Source organism: Rhodamnia argentea, chromosome 2, assembly GCF_020921035.1.
Source record: "Rhodamnia argentea isolate NSW1041297 chromosome 2, ASM2092103v1, whole genome shotgun sequence".
Lineage (NCBI taxonomy): Eukaryota > Viridiplantae > Streptophyta > Magnoliopsida > Myrtales > Myrtaceae > Rhodamnia > Rhodamnia argentea.
The window spans coordinates 31,376,045-31,393,646 of NC_063151.1; the positions used below are offsets into that span (position 1 = coordinate 31,376,045).

General features: G+C 39.4%; 2 protein-coding genes across 3 annotated transcripts; both read left to right on the forward strand.

Moving 5' to 3' along the window:
• Positions 1 to 4,864: 4,864 nt before the first annotated feature.
• LOC115736036 (aldehyde dehydrogenase family 3 member H1) lies at positions 4,865 to 10,889 on the forward strand. The gene is made up of 10 exons (XM_030667537.2): positions 4,865 to 5,293; positions 6,571 to 6,639; positions 6,737 to 6,833; positions 6,931 to 7,137; positions 8,726 to 8,841; positions 8,938 to 9,042; positions 9,120 to 9,292; positions 9,367 to 9,457; positions 9,902 to 10,051; positions 10,377 to 10,889. Exons 1-10 carry the CDS (start codon positions 5,063 to 5,065, stop codon positions 10,608 to 10,610), a joined length of 1,473 nt encoding a protein of 490 aa, XP_030523397.1. The 5' UTR covers positions 4,865 to 5,062; the 3' UTR covers positions 10,611 to 10,889.
• A 3,039-nt stretch (positions 10,890 to 13,928) lies between these two features.
• LOC115730941 (aspartic proteinase Asp1) lies at positions 13,929 to 17,199 on the forward strand. Of its 2 annotated transcripts, XR_007197574.1 has the most exons (10): positions 13,929 to 14,304; positions 14,825 to 14,942; positions 15,323 to 15,549; positions 15,664 to 15,897; positions 15,994 to 16,132; positions 16,216 to 16,407; positions 16,505 to 16,577; positions 16,672 to 16,759; positions 16,854 to 16,999; positions 17,032 to 17,199. XR_007197574.1 is itself a non-coding variant. In XM_030661586.2 (9 exons), the coding sequence occupies exons 1-9, from the start codon at positions 14,132 to 14,134 to the stop codon at positions 16,936 to 16,938; spliced, it is 1,329 nt and encodes a 442-aa protein (XP_030517446.1). In that variant the 5' UTR covers positions 13,929 to 14,131; the 3' UTR covers positions 16,939 to 17,199. The 2 variants fall into 2 exon arrangements, 1 of the variants encoding a protein (XP_030517446.1); XM_030661586.2 differs by having other exon boundaries at positions 16,854 to 17,199.
• Positions 17,200 to 17,602: the final 403 nt, after the last annotated feature.

Sequence of the window (17,602 nt, forward strand, 5' to 3'; positions counted from 1 at the left end):
ACATCGTGATCAAATCAAGAGTAAAAGGTAGAAATCAACCCAATAGACCCCTGTTGAAAATGGGTGTCGGAAAATGGACTATGTTCGATTTAGATTAGAAGTGAAACATGAAAGGTCGGATACATCGTACATAACTAAAGCGGTTGACAAAACATTAGAGAACCAACCAACGAGTTAGATCCACCCTCCCGCTTGAAAAAAATTCTCAATTAGATCCGGGTGCATGTGAGTCAATTGCATGTGAGCTCTTTGACGTTGGTCGGTTCCACGTGCGACTCGTCCACCGATCAAGGGGCCGGGCCGCACCGAGGTCACATGCAGTCGGTGCGGAACATTTGAATGTAGGTCGATTTTGTTCAAATATAGCTATAAGCATCATAGAAGGAAATGTAACGAAAGAACAATGTAAAGTGATCCTGATAACATAGGATGTGAGGTGTGATTCTTTTTCTATCGTCCCCTTTTCATATATTATATCAAAGACAAGCATATGATCCTGTCGAGAAAAGATTGTTAGCACATGTATATCAAAATCAAGTCATGGGTTACGTGGACATACCAAACTCACACATTGATGCCCATGAAAAGGGAGGGAGTCAATAGAAAAAAAAAATGGCCTAATGCACTAAAAATTCCTAACTTTCTGTCGAGTCTAAATCTACCAAAAAAAAAAAAAAAAAAAGAAAATCCCTTCAAACTTTAGGTTCAATATCAAATCTACCCTGATTTTTTTTTTTTGCTTAAAAAAAGGTCACTCAGATTCTCAAATATGCCCCCGTTCGCCCTCATTCTAATAATTGTCGTCAATCGTCCCTAATTTTCTAAAATTTCATATCAAAGAACGGTTTTTGTTTTAGATAATTTTCCACGCCACCTTGCTAATGTGGATATGCTACCAACTTGGAAATGCCATGTCAAACAACTAAAGGCGATTTTTGGTCGGAGAAGGGTTCACAAGATCAAATGTGAGACTAAATTGAAAGTTTGTGATTTTCTTAGACCGAAAAAAAAAAACTTTGAATCTTTACCAAAAAAAAAAAAAAAATTGAAACGTAATCGAGATCGGACCTCAAATTTGAATTTTCTTTAATGAATTAGGCCATTCCAAAACACATGAAGAATCATGCAAATCGAAGAAGAGCTTTCAACATCAAGATTCGGCACCTCCATGGTTGGCAACCAAAATCCCCAGTTGTTCCATATCGAAGGGTGAGGTGGGTGGGCAGATCATCACCAAAAATCTTGTTTGGTTTCTTGGGGAAGACGAGCCATCCATAGCTTGTGGTTTAGATGGGATCTGTTCGTGTTATGATATGCATTGAATTTGAAACTTTGATAATGAATTGGCTTGCAGTTGGATGCAGTTGAAACTTTGATAATGAAATGGCAGACGAGACATCATAGTACCAATGTTATCCAAGCAAGAGGAGTGTCCGTCCTCCAAAAGCCAGCTCTTAATGAATCCATATTTCCCATCCGTCCTTTTTCTTCTTCTCGAAATAAGTCCATCTCAAATTCTAAGACTGGCCACGAATCTTGAAGTTTTCAGAAGGTGCGTAATCGGATCCTAGAATTCAGATCAAGTCTTTCTATTAGCTCCATCCGAATTGGTTTAATGAAAGATGCCGACGTGTTTATTTTCCACACAATTTTGAAGAGACACGGGCGCGAAAAAGGCTTGAAAGCACTCGAAAAGAAAAAGGCTAAAAAAATTAAAAGAAAAATGTGGTTGAAAAAAAAAAAAAAAGAATGGTTTGATCGAGAAAGAGGTTTGGGCGATGCCCCTATTTTGCTGGCGCGGTGGCGGCGAGTCCACCACTATTCACCACCGCACGTGGGTCGGGCTTGTCGTCGGCCCTTGTTCAAGGTAATGACAATTTTGGAACAACGCCGCCGTTGCCTTCGAGTCCCACCGTCCTTCACAATCCGTTCTCTTTCCTTTCTCCTTTTTTTTCTTTTTTTATTAGAAATATTACGTTTTAATTTCATTTAATTAAAATTTGAGAAAAAATTAAGTTGTCGGGTAAAATAAGTTTTTTTGGTGTTATGGTTGCACAAATTTAACAAGATTTTTAGAAAGTTCTACAATTGAAATACACTTTCGAAATAGGTTTTAGGACTTTTGAGGGGCATTTATCACTTTTACCAATTTTTTTTTTATCTGGGCCTGCAATTGAAATACACTTTCGAAATAAGTTTCTCATGTCCATTTTCTCATTTTTTGCAGGTACTTCTTTTCTTCCTTTCGCTTTCTTTCAGCAATTGTAAAAAAAAAAAAAAAAAAAATATATATATATATATATATATATATATATATATAAACCTTTTACATTTCTAATAATTCAATTATAAAACTTTTAAGTTTGCCGATTCAGTTCTTTTGGCCGAAAATTGCTAACTTGGATTCCGGCAGTCCTACGTGACATGACCGGAGCCGACATTGATAATTTTTAATATAATTTTTTATTTTTTATTAATTCGTTCCTTTCTTTATTATTATTATTATTATTATTATTATTATTATTATTATTTTGGTTTGTTCTTTAGAGGCCAGCGAGGTTGCCGTCGCCCGCGGCTGCGATGACCTTGCCCCTATTTGGGTGAGACCGGGCAAGGGCTAGGCAACCCTCGCCCAATGGCCGGCAAGGGCCCGATGACCTTCATCAGCCACTGAAGAACAAATTAGAAAAAACCAAAAAGAAAAAAAAGGAAAAAATAAAAAATTTCAAAAATATACTTAAATATTATTAAAATTGTCAATGTCATGGCCGATTGAGCCACGTAGGAATGCCGACGTCCATATTAGCGATTTCTAGCCGATAGGATTGAATCGGTAAAAAGAGAAAATGTTTATGACTGAGTCGGTAAACGTAAAAAGTTTAGCATTGAATTGACAAAAGTGCGACAAATTTATGACATTTTTTTGACAATTTTCCCCTTTCTTTCATAAATGTGTCGCTGGGATTCCGATGCCAATTAGGAGTTTCGGTCTAAGATTTCTTACCCCGATTTTTTCGTATTTTCTTTCCCGAAAATGGGTTTGTATAGTTCTTCGCTGAGAAGGTAGTTTGATTACCTACCGACCTATAATAGCAATCAGCTTGACTTCCTTGGTTGGTTTAGACTTTCGCGACAAGTAGACTCATGACATGAACCGATATATGTTCCTAGTCTTAGCCTTAGGTAAGATCTATTCATAATTGATTTCTCTCGTTGGAAGTGGTACATTTTCCTTCGTCCAATTTGGTGAAAGGACGACTCATCCCTAAAATCCAGAAAGCAACCTATGTACATATTTCGCCATATGGCAAAATATTTTGGTGAGTTATGTCAATTCCAAATACAATACTGTTTGTTATAATTAGTGACATTAGACAGAAATAATAACTCCGAGAAAGCGATAACAAATATAATAAACCAAGTCAATAAATAAATATATTAGATGAATTTCTCAACAACACGTAAAGAGGACCGAATTACAAACTGAATATAGATTTTCAAAGTTGCTATAAAATACAGCAAAATCAGACAGGAGGTGAGGCACAAAATATCGAATCTCCTCAAGGTGATTAGTTCATACCAAAGGTGTTCTACAGATTTACGAACCATGCCTCCCAAGAAACAACACCTAGAACCCGTTTGCATTTGCACTATGCAAACACGACTCAATCGAACCTTTCCTCAAATCGGAGAATTGGAGGAAAAAAATGAAGGGAAGAGATGCATTATCTATTATTCTTCTTTTTCTTCTTCTAATAGAAGAATAGCCATTTCAACTTATAGAGTTTGAGATTCAAAAAAAAAAAAAAAACTATAGAGTTTAAAAGATCACGTACCTACCGAAGAAATATATGAATTGAGGAGATACATGAGTTAAAGAGACATGTAAATTAAAAATATAATAATCTAATTTAGCGAGGATGAGTTAGGTTATCCATTTCCTAGGAGAGATAAGAAGGTTTGGTTATCCAACTTATCGTTGGAGCTAATACGCAATTAGCAGGCTTACTTCAAAAGTTCAAATCAAGCTCGACCTAAAAAGGATACAATAAACGGCGGTGGTGATGACGTCACGTGCTCGTCCAAACTTTTATGAGATTTTTTTGCGCGAATTCCGTCGACTTCAAAACCCCTTGATAAAACGATGGTATTGGCGTCACGTGCTCGTCCAAACTTAAGAACCTATCATACACCACGTCATTACTTTTGAGTCGCAATAAATGATAAAATTCATTCCCTTTCCGTCCTATTATCCAATCGAATCAATGGCTGAATTCGTAATTCAGAAAAAAAAAATTAATGCTCGATAAATTATATTTGACAAGTTAGAAGAATTAGTATACTGCGATCCGTAATTCAATCGAAATTCCGAAACTAATGTAATAACCTCATACACCATGTCACTATTTTCGAATTGTAACAAGAGACAAAATTCATTCCCTTTCTATCCTACTGTCCAATCGAATCCAGGATTGAACTTGTAATTCAGAAAAGAAAAATGCTCGGCAAATTATATTTGACAAATCGGAAAAATTAGTATACTGCGATCCGTAATTCAATTGAAATTTTAATTTTGTAGTTTCGGAATGAAAAATCGTCATCCAGTCAAATTGAGATGAACGAATCACGATGCGGATCGCGTGTCATTGTAATTGTAAATTTAATTTTATCGAAGCGGGCCCCACTAAACTATGATCTCAAAATTCGGAGTAGCGTCAGCAACTGCGGCGATCCAATCTGGAAGCGTCGTCGTCCCGCTTTCCCGTTTTCACGTTTCTCTTCTTCCCTCCCTCCCGGGGCGAAGCGCGTGCGGGTCACTCGCTCCCTCACATTCCGGGGAAAGAAAACGATATGAAAAGGACAAGAATTACTCTCCGTGTCGTGGACTGCAACTCGAGATTCGGTCTCATCGTCCCCCTCGATCCCAACGCCGGCTCCTCCTCCTCCTCCTTTACTCTGGCTCTCACAGGTCCACTCCACACGCTCTCTCGGGGTCTCTGTATTTATAGTGACGACACCGATTGCTTCTCCGCATCGGATTCGCCCAAGTGAAGTGACAGTGATGGCAGGCGCGGCGCAGGAGGAGGACAAGAAGCTCTTCGATTCCGGAGCAGCATCGACGCTCGTCGGGGAGCTGAGGGACGCCTTCGCTTCCGGGGCTACCAGGGGCTATCGATGGCGAGAATCGCAGCTCCGGGGCCTCCTCAAGATGACCGACGACCACGAGCAGGACATCGTCGCAGCCCTCCGCTCCGACCTCGGCAAGCCCGAACCCGAGTCCGTCCTCTACGAGGTAAATATGTCGCTTCGCTCGCGGAGGCTGAGATTGATTGTGTTGTTTTGGATTTCCGTATTGACGCGAATAGGCGAGGTCCGGATTTTCGGTTGGTCCGCTGTAGGAATGGTCGCGTTGACTTTGTCACGCCTTCGAAACTTCTCATACATGAAGTTTTTTTTTTTACTGATCATCAGAAATATTTATCGGGACGGTCGTTTTTCGTGCTAGCGCTCCGTGCTCTGAATTCAGCTGTATAATTGGCTGGTCTTTGATTTTCTCTCCTCATACTGATTAATCGTAATGAGGAATGGAGGAGGTGGATGGATGCTCATTCATTTCTTGCTTCTCCTCGTTATGTGTTGGATGCATACTTGATAGCTCGCAGTACCATCTTTTCCATCTGGTCATATTTCGTTTTCTGGAATTATGGATTACATTTGAGCATATCTATTTTCATTTCGCTAGTAGTAAGGACATGAACTTGCTTTGGGACCACTTGGGTAGTTGGGATTTGGGTGATATTGCTTTGGAAGAATTTCAATTAATTGCTTGGTGCAAAAGACAGCCTTTGCTCGTAAACAAGTCGGATGGTTAATGCCGCTAACTATAAGTTTCCTTGGCAAGTGGTATGATTGCTTGTTAGGATGGTTGTGAATTGTACTGGGCATGTTCGAAAATGGTGGCAAAGAAAATGAATGCAGAATTATAAATCCAATTAGGTGTCTAGAAATCATGGAGGGGCATAATGAGATGCGTGTCAAATTGAGGCTATTTACCAGTTAGAACCTCAATGAATGATGATGAGATATTCGCCCAAAAATAAAATATAATACTATGACGGCATACTTAAATCTGGAGAACAGCGTATAGCCGTACAGAAGTCTGAATGAATTGCTTTACCCAATATACCTCAAATTTGTAGTCTCAAGAGTGAAAGCACAAATTGCAACCAGCCTTTCTATTTGATGAAGGGTGAAATCTGGGTCAGTAGAACTATAATCAGCATTTGAAATTCACATCCTTTGACTGAGGCATGGCCTGGCTCCTTTTGTGTACAATAAACTGAGGCTGGGCCACCAAATCTGGTGCGAAATCACTAGCTTGTAGAAACAATGTGACCTTTTGATACTGGAATTGCTGATTTAATTTGGCAGCTACCTTAGGCTGCTTGTGTCGTAGGTTCAAGGAGTGATTGGGTATGGCTTGTGGACTAATAGCAAACTTCTGTTCTGCTTCTTGGAGAGTTCCTTGTACTTCCACACTTGTTACAATTTTTACAACTTGATATGCAGGTAGCCATGGTGAGAAATGCATGCAAGTTGGCTCTTAAAGAATTACAACATTGGATGATGCCGGAGAAGGTATTGCACCGGAACCTCATTTCTGACTAGACACTGGATATTTTATGCCTTTTTTGGGAGGTCACTGGATTGAGCTTTATAATTTTCTCTATTGCAGGTTAAAACTTCATTAACCACTTTTCCTTCATCAGCTGAAATAGTGTCAGAACCTCTGGGAGTTGTACTAATAATTTCAGCTTGGAATTATCCTTACTGTATGAGACACGTCTCATTGTTTCTATTATCCTTTGTCTGTTGAGTTGTTTACTAACCTCTTTGTGGTACCAACATTGTTTCTTCTCTATTTGTCAGTGTTGTCTCTCGATCCAGTTGTTGGAGCTATTGCAGCAGGCAATGCTGTTGTTTTGAAGCCTTCAGAGTTAGCACCCGCCACATCAGCATTGATTGCAAAATTGGTAGGGGAGTACATGGATAGCTCTTCAATTAGGGTGGTTGAGGGAGCTGTTGCTGAAGCAACTGCACTGTTGGAGCAAAAGTGGGACAAAATATTTTATACAGGTTGATTCACATGTTGCTTCTTTAGTTCTTTCAAATGATATTAAGATTAGACTTAACTAGCCTATATTAAAAGAATTTCTCTAGCAGTAGCTCTTCTTGAATATGTTTAACAAACTAATAATTTGCACTTTTCACATCAATTGCCTACAACTTTGATCTTCCGTTTTTTTTTTCCTAAACGGGAAATCAGAAAGTGAAAATATCAAGATGTGGGCATAAACAATGATTGAACTGCTTATTTTTCCTTTATGTACCTTGCCTTTTTTTCCCTCGACAGCTACATCTATTGTCTTCCCGTTTTCTTCGGTAGTATGAGAACAAGAAGTAAAAGTGTGTGAAAAATACGAAGTTCATTAAGGTTGATTTCAATGGAGTCAGCTTAATGGTTAAGGAGCGGATCTGTGAGGCTGGATTGGAGCGGATGACACAAGTACAATTTCCCACATCATTAGGTGCCAACAATCTTATTTTAAGAGCCACCCACCAGGGCTTTAGCTCACTTCTTACCCAATGAATGAGGTTAGTGTGTTATTTAATGGGCTAGAGGTTTATTCAAATTTAGATGGATTACAACGTTAAAAGAAAAAGAGTCGTTGAGATTAATATGACAAGGAGAAAATTGGAGGATGCACTTTGGGATTAGTAACTAAAATTTGAAAGCAAGAAGAGATACCCACTCCCACTAGGCAATATGATCTCAAAAAACTTTGTAATGAGTATAGGATACCAATCAGCTACATCCAAACTAAAAGTCACTAATTGTGAACAGTTCCTTGGCACTTCCGGTTGCAGATGAATATTGGAATAGTTGTTCCTTCTTCAATGGGTGAATAACTACTACCTCTCTGCTGGTCAATTAAATTTGGGGCAGAAATGAATTTTCTTTTATTTCTGCCTACTTTGTGGGTATGTTAATTTATTCAGAAATATAGAAGTTATTTCTTTGAACATACTGGGATGTCATGTGCTCGTTGGATATACTATTGGGTGTACTCTGTTTTTCAATGGGAATGATAAAATGAGGGGAATGTCATCTGGAGATGGGCAGATATACCTGTTGCTTTAGACCATTGAGGAGATATTCTGCATGTTGATACGAGAGGAACTGAGACACTTATCTTTACTCTAGCTTGAGATCCTTTTAAGTAAGATTATCATGAAGCAGTTGCATCACTGATACATTTTCTTTGCGTAGAAAATAAGCTGGAAAACCAATAACCAACCAGCAGGCAACAGTAGCAGTTCACCAGGTCTAATGTTACTGTGAAGGAGTATGAAGAATTGAAAGCTTACCTTATGAAACATCATTATCTTCACATTATGTTCGTCAACTTGTTCCAGCCATTACTCATTTTTCGTACCGTCTGATTGTCCAGTGTAAATGGTTCACTTTCAACGTAGGTTTTGTACTCCTGAGCTTGGACTGAGAGTCTTTTATGCTATTGTGTACTATCTAGGAAAGTTGGAAGCTCTATTGTGCGGATATCATCGAGCTTCTAGTAATTGGGTTTAGGGTAATTCATGCGGAAGGCGGTCTCCATAAGCTTTAAGGGAATCTTCACAGCTAAAATGGAACTTGTCTTTGCAGGTAATGGCAGAGTGGGGCGGATTGTGATGGCTGCTGCTGCAAAGCACCTAACACCAGTCGTTTTAGAGCTTGGAGGAAAATCTCCAGTGGTGGTGGATTCGGGCGTCAATTTACAAGTAACTTATTCTTTTCGACTTAAATTAATTAGAATTGATTACTTACGAAACATCTTTTTTTAGCTGTTTATAAGGGAAAACAACTCTCTTTCATAGATTGCATCTAGAAGGATAATTGTAGGCAAGTGGGGCTGCAATAATGGGCAAGCGTGCGTTTCTCCTGATTACATTATAACTACGAGAGATCTTGCGCCAAAGTTGGTAAGATTGCCATATCCATGTGTGTCAGTTACTTCCTTTTGTATGGGGTATCCTATAAGTTGCCGTATCTCTTCCAGGTGGATGCTCTCAAGAATGAACTGGAAATGTTTTATGGGAAGAATCCCTTGGAATCAAAAGATTTATCCCGTATTGTGAACTCCAACCACTTCAATAGGTTGACAAAGCTTATGGATGAAGACAAGGTCTCCGATAAAGTTGTTTATGGAGGTGAAAGAGACCCAACCAAGCTGTGAGTTTCTGTCTGGCTATCTGCATCCTTTATTCATTAGACTCCAGCGAATGACATGGTGTTTCTCAATGCAGGCAAATTGCACCAACCATCTTGCTTGATGTCCCAAGGAATTGTCTGATTATGAATGAGGAGATATTTGGTCCCTTGCTTCCCATTCTTACTGTAAGAGCCAAACATGAATTGCTGCTGATTGTTAATGGCGATGCATTTTGCTTGAATAGTTGAAATGTTGACACCAACTGTATTTCAAAGTTTCAAGCTAAACAGAGGAACTGACATGAAAATGTCCTTTCTCTTCTTGATGGACAAAGTGTGGGCTTCCATTTTGATTGTAGTGTTGAGAATAGAACGTACACAGCAAAAAAGCTATTTTGAGAAATACAGCATAAGGAAATTAAAGAGTGGGCTTGCAGCTGGGCTTAGTAGTTGTGAGAAAAATGCCTACTATTTTGGATAGTCGTTTTCAACTTTGGATGATTCATGCTTATTGTTTTAATATATATCCTGAAAGGAGGCTTAAATTTGCAGTTACTGCAGTAATATTGAAATGTCTGTTGAAAACCTTGTGGAATATATCTCTGTAACATTTCTTAAAATGTTGTACAGGTTGACAAGGTGGAAGAGAGCTTTGATATAATTAACTCAGGGGGGAAGCCACTTGCTGCATATATCTTTACCAATGATAAGAAGCTCAAAGAGCATTTTGTGAAGAATGTCTCTGCTGGGGGTTTGGTTGTCAATGATACTACAGTACATGTAAGCTTTACGGAAGTTTCCATGAGAATTCATCGTCCTTTAATAGTACTTAAGGCATCATTCTGTCTCTTTGTTTGCTGTTAGCCTGTGCTTGTGATGCTACCTTGGTAGTCTTTATAGAATTTTACAATGAGGAATTGGAAAAAAGAAATTTAAGCAGCGTGAAACTTTTGCATATTCCCTAGAAGAATCAGTAACACGTAGTAATGGTTCTGGAACTGCTTGTGACTTGTGAGCTTGAGTCTGCAATCTCTGCATTCTGCTTGACACTTTCTGTTGTTAAGTACTACAATTAGCTAAAGCCAATCGTTGCTTGGAAACGCAGGTTGCCGTCCACACTTTACCATTCGGAGGAGTTGGCCAGAGCGGAATGGGCGCATACCATGGAAAATTCTCCTTCGACGCTTTTAGCCATAAGAAGGCCGTTGTATACCGAAGTTTCATGGGTGATGCTGCGATGAGGTACCCGCCCTACACCAACGGAAAGCTTAGGCTGATGAAGGCCTTGCTCGGTGGTAGTATACTGGATATACTACGCGCTATATTTCGACGTTCCTAGGTTTAGCGAACGCGCTGCCTTTCTTTCCCATTTCTCTGTGAGTAAAAACTTGAATTTTATGTCTAACGTTTTGGTATTCTCCCATTGTCGATGTTGAAATATCCCGAATTTTTCATCCCTTTGCGTTGTGAGACTCCATTGACATTATATATCAGTTCGAAGGGGCGGGTGAACTGTAACTTGAGGAAATCACAAAGGCCATTTATCTATCTATGGCTCGAGCTGATCGTTGCAGGCTTCCAAACAAGTTTACCTAAAGCATAGAATCAAAGTTGGATAGAAGATGGACATTTTCTTTTTCTTGCTTTCTATTTGATGTCGCTGTTTTTGATGTTCAACGATTTAGAACGCGGCGTCATTCTTCGTGTCCACATTGAATAAAGATGGTGCGGAGAAGATTCTGACAAGCAAGGGATTTATCTTGACCGGGTCCAGTCCATCCGGCAAAATTCAGCCAAAAAAAAAAAAAAATTCCAGCAAAAGTATTTTTTTTATTTTTTAGATTAAGAAAATTGACTTGGTGTAGCAGGTTAGCTCAGTGGTCTGGTCATTCGGAAATTTTTTAATATAGGGATGGGCATTCGAAACCTACTCCTCCCATCAAAAATATTGTTAAGGAAACCGATCATGGATCTTGTGAAGCAACCTTAGTGAAGCAATATGCCCATGGGAACCTGTTCAGCACATCATCGATGACCGATTTTGCTGCATGATAATTCGATTTACAGGCAAAACTGGATGAAATCGAAGCATCTTGCTCGAATTTCTATTCCCAAATCGGGTTTTTACGTGGATCAGTCGGTGTTCATAGCATGACATTAGTTTTTGATTTTTCGTAAGTACGTATGAGATTGTCTGTCGCTTCTGTACAACATTGGCCCGGGACAAGTCTAGCTAGACAGGGAGGCGAGAGTATTCTGCAGGCTCTCATCACATCTTCCTCGGACAGGCTTCATCAGGGGACGCGAAAAGGTCGACGTCAGTGTCCGACAAACTTTTAGCCAAAAGAAGGGGAAAAAGAGAGAGCTGTCCAGACGAAACTTCGAGAAGAAGCAGTTGAAAAGTCAAGAGTGGACGACGGGTTTCTTGTAAATTATAGAATAAAAGAAAATTTTCAAAAATAAAGACTCGAAATGCTATCATTTTTTCAAGTAAAAATATAAAATAGATTTCATTTCAAATAAGGGCTTGAAGTGTCCTTTTTATTTCTAAAAAGGGCTTGATTAGGGATATTTTTTTCGTTTACATTTTTTGATTTTTTCCCCCTTTTTTCCTCTTCTTGTTTTCCTTTTTTATTTCTTTTTTCTATTTTTCCCTTCATTTTCGTCGATGGCCGCGAGATTGGCCCTCTCCTGGGTAGAGGAAGGCCAGCCCTCGCCAGCAACCACGAGGCCGGCCCTCACCTGTGGCTTGCGAGGCGGCCCAGCCCACGATCACACCGGCAATGAGGAAGAGAAAAAAAAAAAGAAAAGAAAAAAGGAAAAATTCAAAAAATGTAAAAAGACGAAAACATCCCCGGTCAGACTCTTTTTAAAATAATGAGGGCATTTCGGGCTCTTATTTGAAATAAGGTCCACTCAGCACCCTTATTTGAGAAAATAATAACACTTCGAACCCTTATTTGAAATTTTTCCTACAATACATGAGAAATTTATCAGGCTTACAATGGTTAATACGTCCTTAGGAAAAAGCGCATTGTTCGCTTGGTTTGTTAAAAAAAAAACTAATTTAAAATAATTGATTGCATAATTTATTTAAAAAAAAAAAGGAACGAACGAAATCATCCACGAAAATATCTAGATTTAAATTGTTATCGATATTAAAATTAATTTTTTTTATTAACTAACTATTTCAAGCGATTGTTTTTTTGAAATTATTTTTCCAATTATTCCTTTCACAAAAAAACACAAAGAATTTTCCTCCTTCTGTAAATCCTGGAGACAGGGGAAAAAACCAACAAATAACAGCAAGAGATATAGACAGATGTAAGTTACAATAAGGATTATACTCCTGTCATAAGGAACATTTTCCTTCCAAACCCCTCGTTAGTCCCCGTGCCTCAAGCTGCATAAATTAATCTCAACCATCGACATTTTTAGAAACTAATTTCAAAATTATTCATATTGAAAAAAAAAAAAAAAACCGTGGTTACTATTTTCTTCTAACTCCGATTAGAGCCAATAAGCACATGACTCTGCTGCTAACAGGATTAGGGGATGTGAACGGTAGTCGGTAATATACGTTGCGTGATTCGAAGTTTTCACCCGAGATAATTATGGCGGGAATCCGCTGTGAGCGATTAGAAGTAAACACGTTGTTACATCGTGTTGTATTTTTCCAGTTTAATTATTTGTTACGTGAGATCAAGAGATTTTTTTTTTTTGGGGGTCGGAAGTGCCAGAGATTTTTTCTTTTTCTTTCGAAAGAAGAGCAAGAGAGTTAAGAGAACGTTGAACGGTGCAAAAGTATGACCAAGGTAAATTGCTTAAGCAGTGTACCTTTTTTTTTATTTTATAGAAAATTATCAAAAAAGTCCTAAATTTATTAAGTGGTAATCAATTCAGTCTCAAGCTTTCTATTTAGATCAATTCCGACGAATTGTCAATGTAGTCCTTTTGAAAATCGATGACGTGGACGATGGCCGACCTACGTGGCACGGCCTGCGAATACGTGGACAGTTATTACAATTTTTTATGATTGTTTTTATTTTCCCCTCTCTTTTTTTCTAACTCTGGTCGGCCAGCCACTAGTGGAGTGACGCGGGGTCCTCACTGGCCGCGTTCTCCACGTAAGATGGGAAATCGTATTTGGAACTTAGCCTGACTAAGAAAATGAAAAATGAATAAATATAATGAAAGTCCTAAAACTTATTACGAAAATACAATTGAATCCTAAAATTTTGAAAAAAAAATACAATTTAATCATAAAACTTGTCACGAAAGTACAATCGAGTCTAAAGTTTTGTAACTTGTCACGAAAGTACAGTTGAGTGTTAAGACTTTCAGAAAGTGCCTTTATTTCACAAATTTGATAAATTTTAGGACTTGATTGTATTTTTTAAAAATTTTAGGAACGAATTACACTTTCCAACCTAGAATTTAATAGTAATTTTTAAAAAATTCAGAATTATTGCAAAATAAAAATAAAAATAAGGATTCAATTGGATTTTGATGACTAGTTTCAGGTCTTCTTGTCTCAATAAAGAAGGAAAAGTTGACCGAAAATTTAGAAGTCAAGTTTTAACTTCGGAATCCACAAACGCGGTGGCGATCGCTGGCGGGTCGAAGCTTCCCCCCAGAATCCCAACAGGCAAAGCAATAATACTCTCTCTCTCTCTCTCTCTCTCTCTCTCTGTTTTTCTCTGCGTATCGTCCATTGAACGCGTGGAGTGCGACACTGTCCGAGACAGTGGGCTGAATCGATTGACCAAGAAGCCTGTGGGACTCCGTCTCTTGCTTCAGAGTTCCCCCCATCCTTTTGCTGAACGTTTAGGTCTTTGAGAGAGAGAGAGGGAGAGAGAGATGGATACTCATGGCAAATCAAGAAAGGCGATGATCACTGTGCTCTACTGGGTCTTGGTGTCCGCCACTCTTCAAGGCTGTTTCGCCGATATTCCGCACTTCTGGAAGAAGTCCGCCTCTCGCTTTGGCTCCTCCTTCGTCCTTCCCGTCTCCGGAAATGTTTACCCTCTTGGGTACGTACCGCTTTCTTTGCTCCGATCATCTTTTGAACGATTCTAAATTTGTCTCTGCTTTTGGATTTTGTCAATTGTTCGAACGAAGGATTCGGTCGCACTTGGAAACTGAAGACCCAATTTGCTCTTGAGTTTTCTGGGGTTTTTCTTGAATTGCCCTGCCTTGCAGATGTTTTTATCCCACCAAATTTCTCTGAGATTTCACCTTTCTTCCAAAAGTTTTGACTTCTTAGTACTTTTTGAGCTTTTCTTCTCCTAAGCTTCTAGACCTGGACTTTAACTTTTCCTAGAGCCTTTTCCTCTCCTTTTGGTTCAGTTTGGCCGAATCCAGTGCACTGTTTAAAGAAAACAAAAGTTGTTCCTTTGTGTCCGTTCTATCGTTTCTTTGATTCTCGCAATGCTTCAATGGCCAGTAAGAAAAGTTGACAATACTTTATCGTGTACTTTTTTGACTTCTATAACTTTGTGAGCATGCCGATTATGATGATGGTCATTGAATTCTGGTCACTGTAATATTCAGGTACTATTCGGTGTCCCTCAGCATTGGTCGCCCACCGAAGGCTTTTGACCTGGACATTGACACTGGCAGCGACCTAACTTGGGTTCAGTGTGATGCTCCTTGTACTGGGTGCACCAAGGTAAAGTCGTTTTGCATGATCGAGAGTTTGTCCTTGCTTGTGGTGTGTTTGTTATGCTGCCGGATTCTGTTACTTGTGAATACAACGAGGAAATGCTATCGAGTTTAACTGAGTTAGAGCAGCCAAAGAGGATCTGAGGTTTGAATTTGAGTTTGATAGATCCAGAACATGATCAACTTCAACCTGACTAATCTCGATGTGTCTTGTGATGCAAATCAATTGTCCCCCCATATACTTCAGCAAATATAAAGAACGGCCTCGTAATGAGGCGAGCACAACAACACACTGCAATTCACTCCTTGCCACTTATTATTTCGTTAGTGAGGTATTCAGTGGCAAGGGATGTTTTATATTGATGTTTGCTTATCTTATGTGAACAGCCTCGTGACAGTCTTTACAAGCCTAATAACAACCTCGTGCACTGTGAAAACCCTGTCTGTGCTGCCGTACGTACATCTGGAAACCAACCATGTAAGACCCCCAACGATCAATGTGATTATGAGGTGGAATATGCAGATCAAGGTTCATCTCTTGGTGTGCTCGTCAATGACTATTTCTCCCTAAAATCAACGAACGGATCTCTCCTCATTCCTCATTTGGCCTTTGGGTGAGAATTTATGCCTAGAAGTTTTCATCCGTGCTCTTTGAGTCGCTAGTGTCCAAATGGCTTATCTTGACTTGCTTCTGATTTTATAATGACTCCCGATATTTCTGCCCGAAGATGCGGGTATGATCAACATTTTCCCGGTCCCATATCTCCTCCTCCTACCGCCGGTGTACTTGGCCTCGGCAATGGCAAAGCTAGCATCCTTTCTCAATTAAGTAGCCTCAGTGTGATACGCAACGTACTAGGTCACTGTCTAAGTGCTCGAGGTGGAGGCTTCCTCTTCTTTGGAGATGATCTCGTCCCTTCTTCGAAAATTGCTTGGGTACCAATGTTGGCTAGTTCATCGGAGTATGCAACTGTTCCATCTTTTTCGTTTGGCTAATTTTTTGTCACATTTTATATCTTGCTAAGATCTTGAGGACCTGACTAAAAGTATTGTTTCAGCAAGCACTATGCAGCAGGACCTGCGGAACTCTTATACAATGGTAAACCTACTGGTGTAAAGGGTCTTCAAGTGGTTTTTGACAGTGGGAGTTCCTACACTTATTTAAATTCTAAGGCTTATCAAGCTGTTCTCAATCAGGTTTGCTGGAAACTAGACATTTTTGTTGAAACTTAGATCTGAGTAACCTTCTTAGTAAGTAATTCCCGTATTTCACATGTTAGGTAAGGGCAGATTTAAATGGAAAGCCTCTAAAAGATGCAGATGAGGATAAGTCTCTTCCGATATGCTGGAAGGGAGCAAAACCTTTCAAGTCTGTGAATGAGGTCAAGAACCTCTTTAAGCCTTTAACATTGAGCTTTATGAAAGGAAATGCCCAACTTCAGTTGCTGCCAGAGGCTTATCTCATTGTCACGGTATGCTTATAGTTCTTTTTTCTCTTTATTGTGCAAGTGCACAGCAATTATTCCTATAATATGTTCATGATAAATTAAGGCTTCTTTATTTCCCCAGAAACTCGGTAATGCGTGCTTGGGAATTTTGAACGGCAGGGAGGTGAGACTAGGAGAGCTCAATGTAATAGGAGGTAATAAGCAGTTCTGACTGATGGAACTCAGACCGGTGGATGCCGGTGTAATTGTTCTGACGGATTTGACATGCTCATTGCTTGCTGTTTGCAGACATTTCCATGCAAGATAAAATGGTGATATACGATAATGAGAAGAAGCAGATTGGATGGGTCTTGGCAAACTGTGACAGGCTTCCGAAGTCCTGAACTGTTCTCAGTTATTTTTCTTATTAAATAACGATTCGCTGTGGACTTTCTCACAAGGACCCATTTTTTTTTTCTCTTTATTAACAGTGTGGATCGTGATTATAATGGTGATTTTTCTGAGCCTTATGCAGCTGATTTTGGCATGTTGAGTCCAGCTACTCGCTTCCTCTGAAGTGCAAATCTTTGGCTGATCAAGAATGTGTTTAGGTATAAGAAGAGAGAGAGAGAGAGAGAGAGAGAGAGAGAGAGAGAGAGAGAGAGATCCTTTGAATGTTGCAGACTGTACATGTAATTTCTTTTTTTGCAAGGATAGTAGGGATTACAAAGATTATATCACTTTGCCTGGTCCGCAGATGTAATTGCCATAAGCCCTATATCAGCAGGGGCAGTACATGCATTTCGTTACAGAAAAGCTCAGAACTTTATGTCACAATCTACTTCCAGACATATCGTGCTGAATAGCAGAAACCTGAAAGAAACGGGATGGGAGACTCTCATCAGACAATGCTATGACCACTTCCCCCACATATTTAGTAAGAAGCGCCAGCACCAACCTCGTAATTTAATCTCCATTTCGTCGAGACTGCAAAAAGTCAACCTCAGTTTGGAAAGATTTGTACCTTCAGTCTGGAAATCGTTGCTCTCCAGTTCTCTACAACGTTCGATTTCTTTTAAGGTAGCTTGGTTTTTAATAGCTCCAAAAGCATTTGGCTCATCCGTCTGACTCTGGGATTCCTCAGGAGTGACCATTCCATGGAAGAATCCCATTTCTGGCTCATTCTTGCTTGTCAGAGAATGGAACCACCCCTTGCCTTTTCTTGTCGCAGCATCATTGC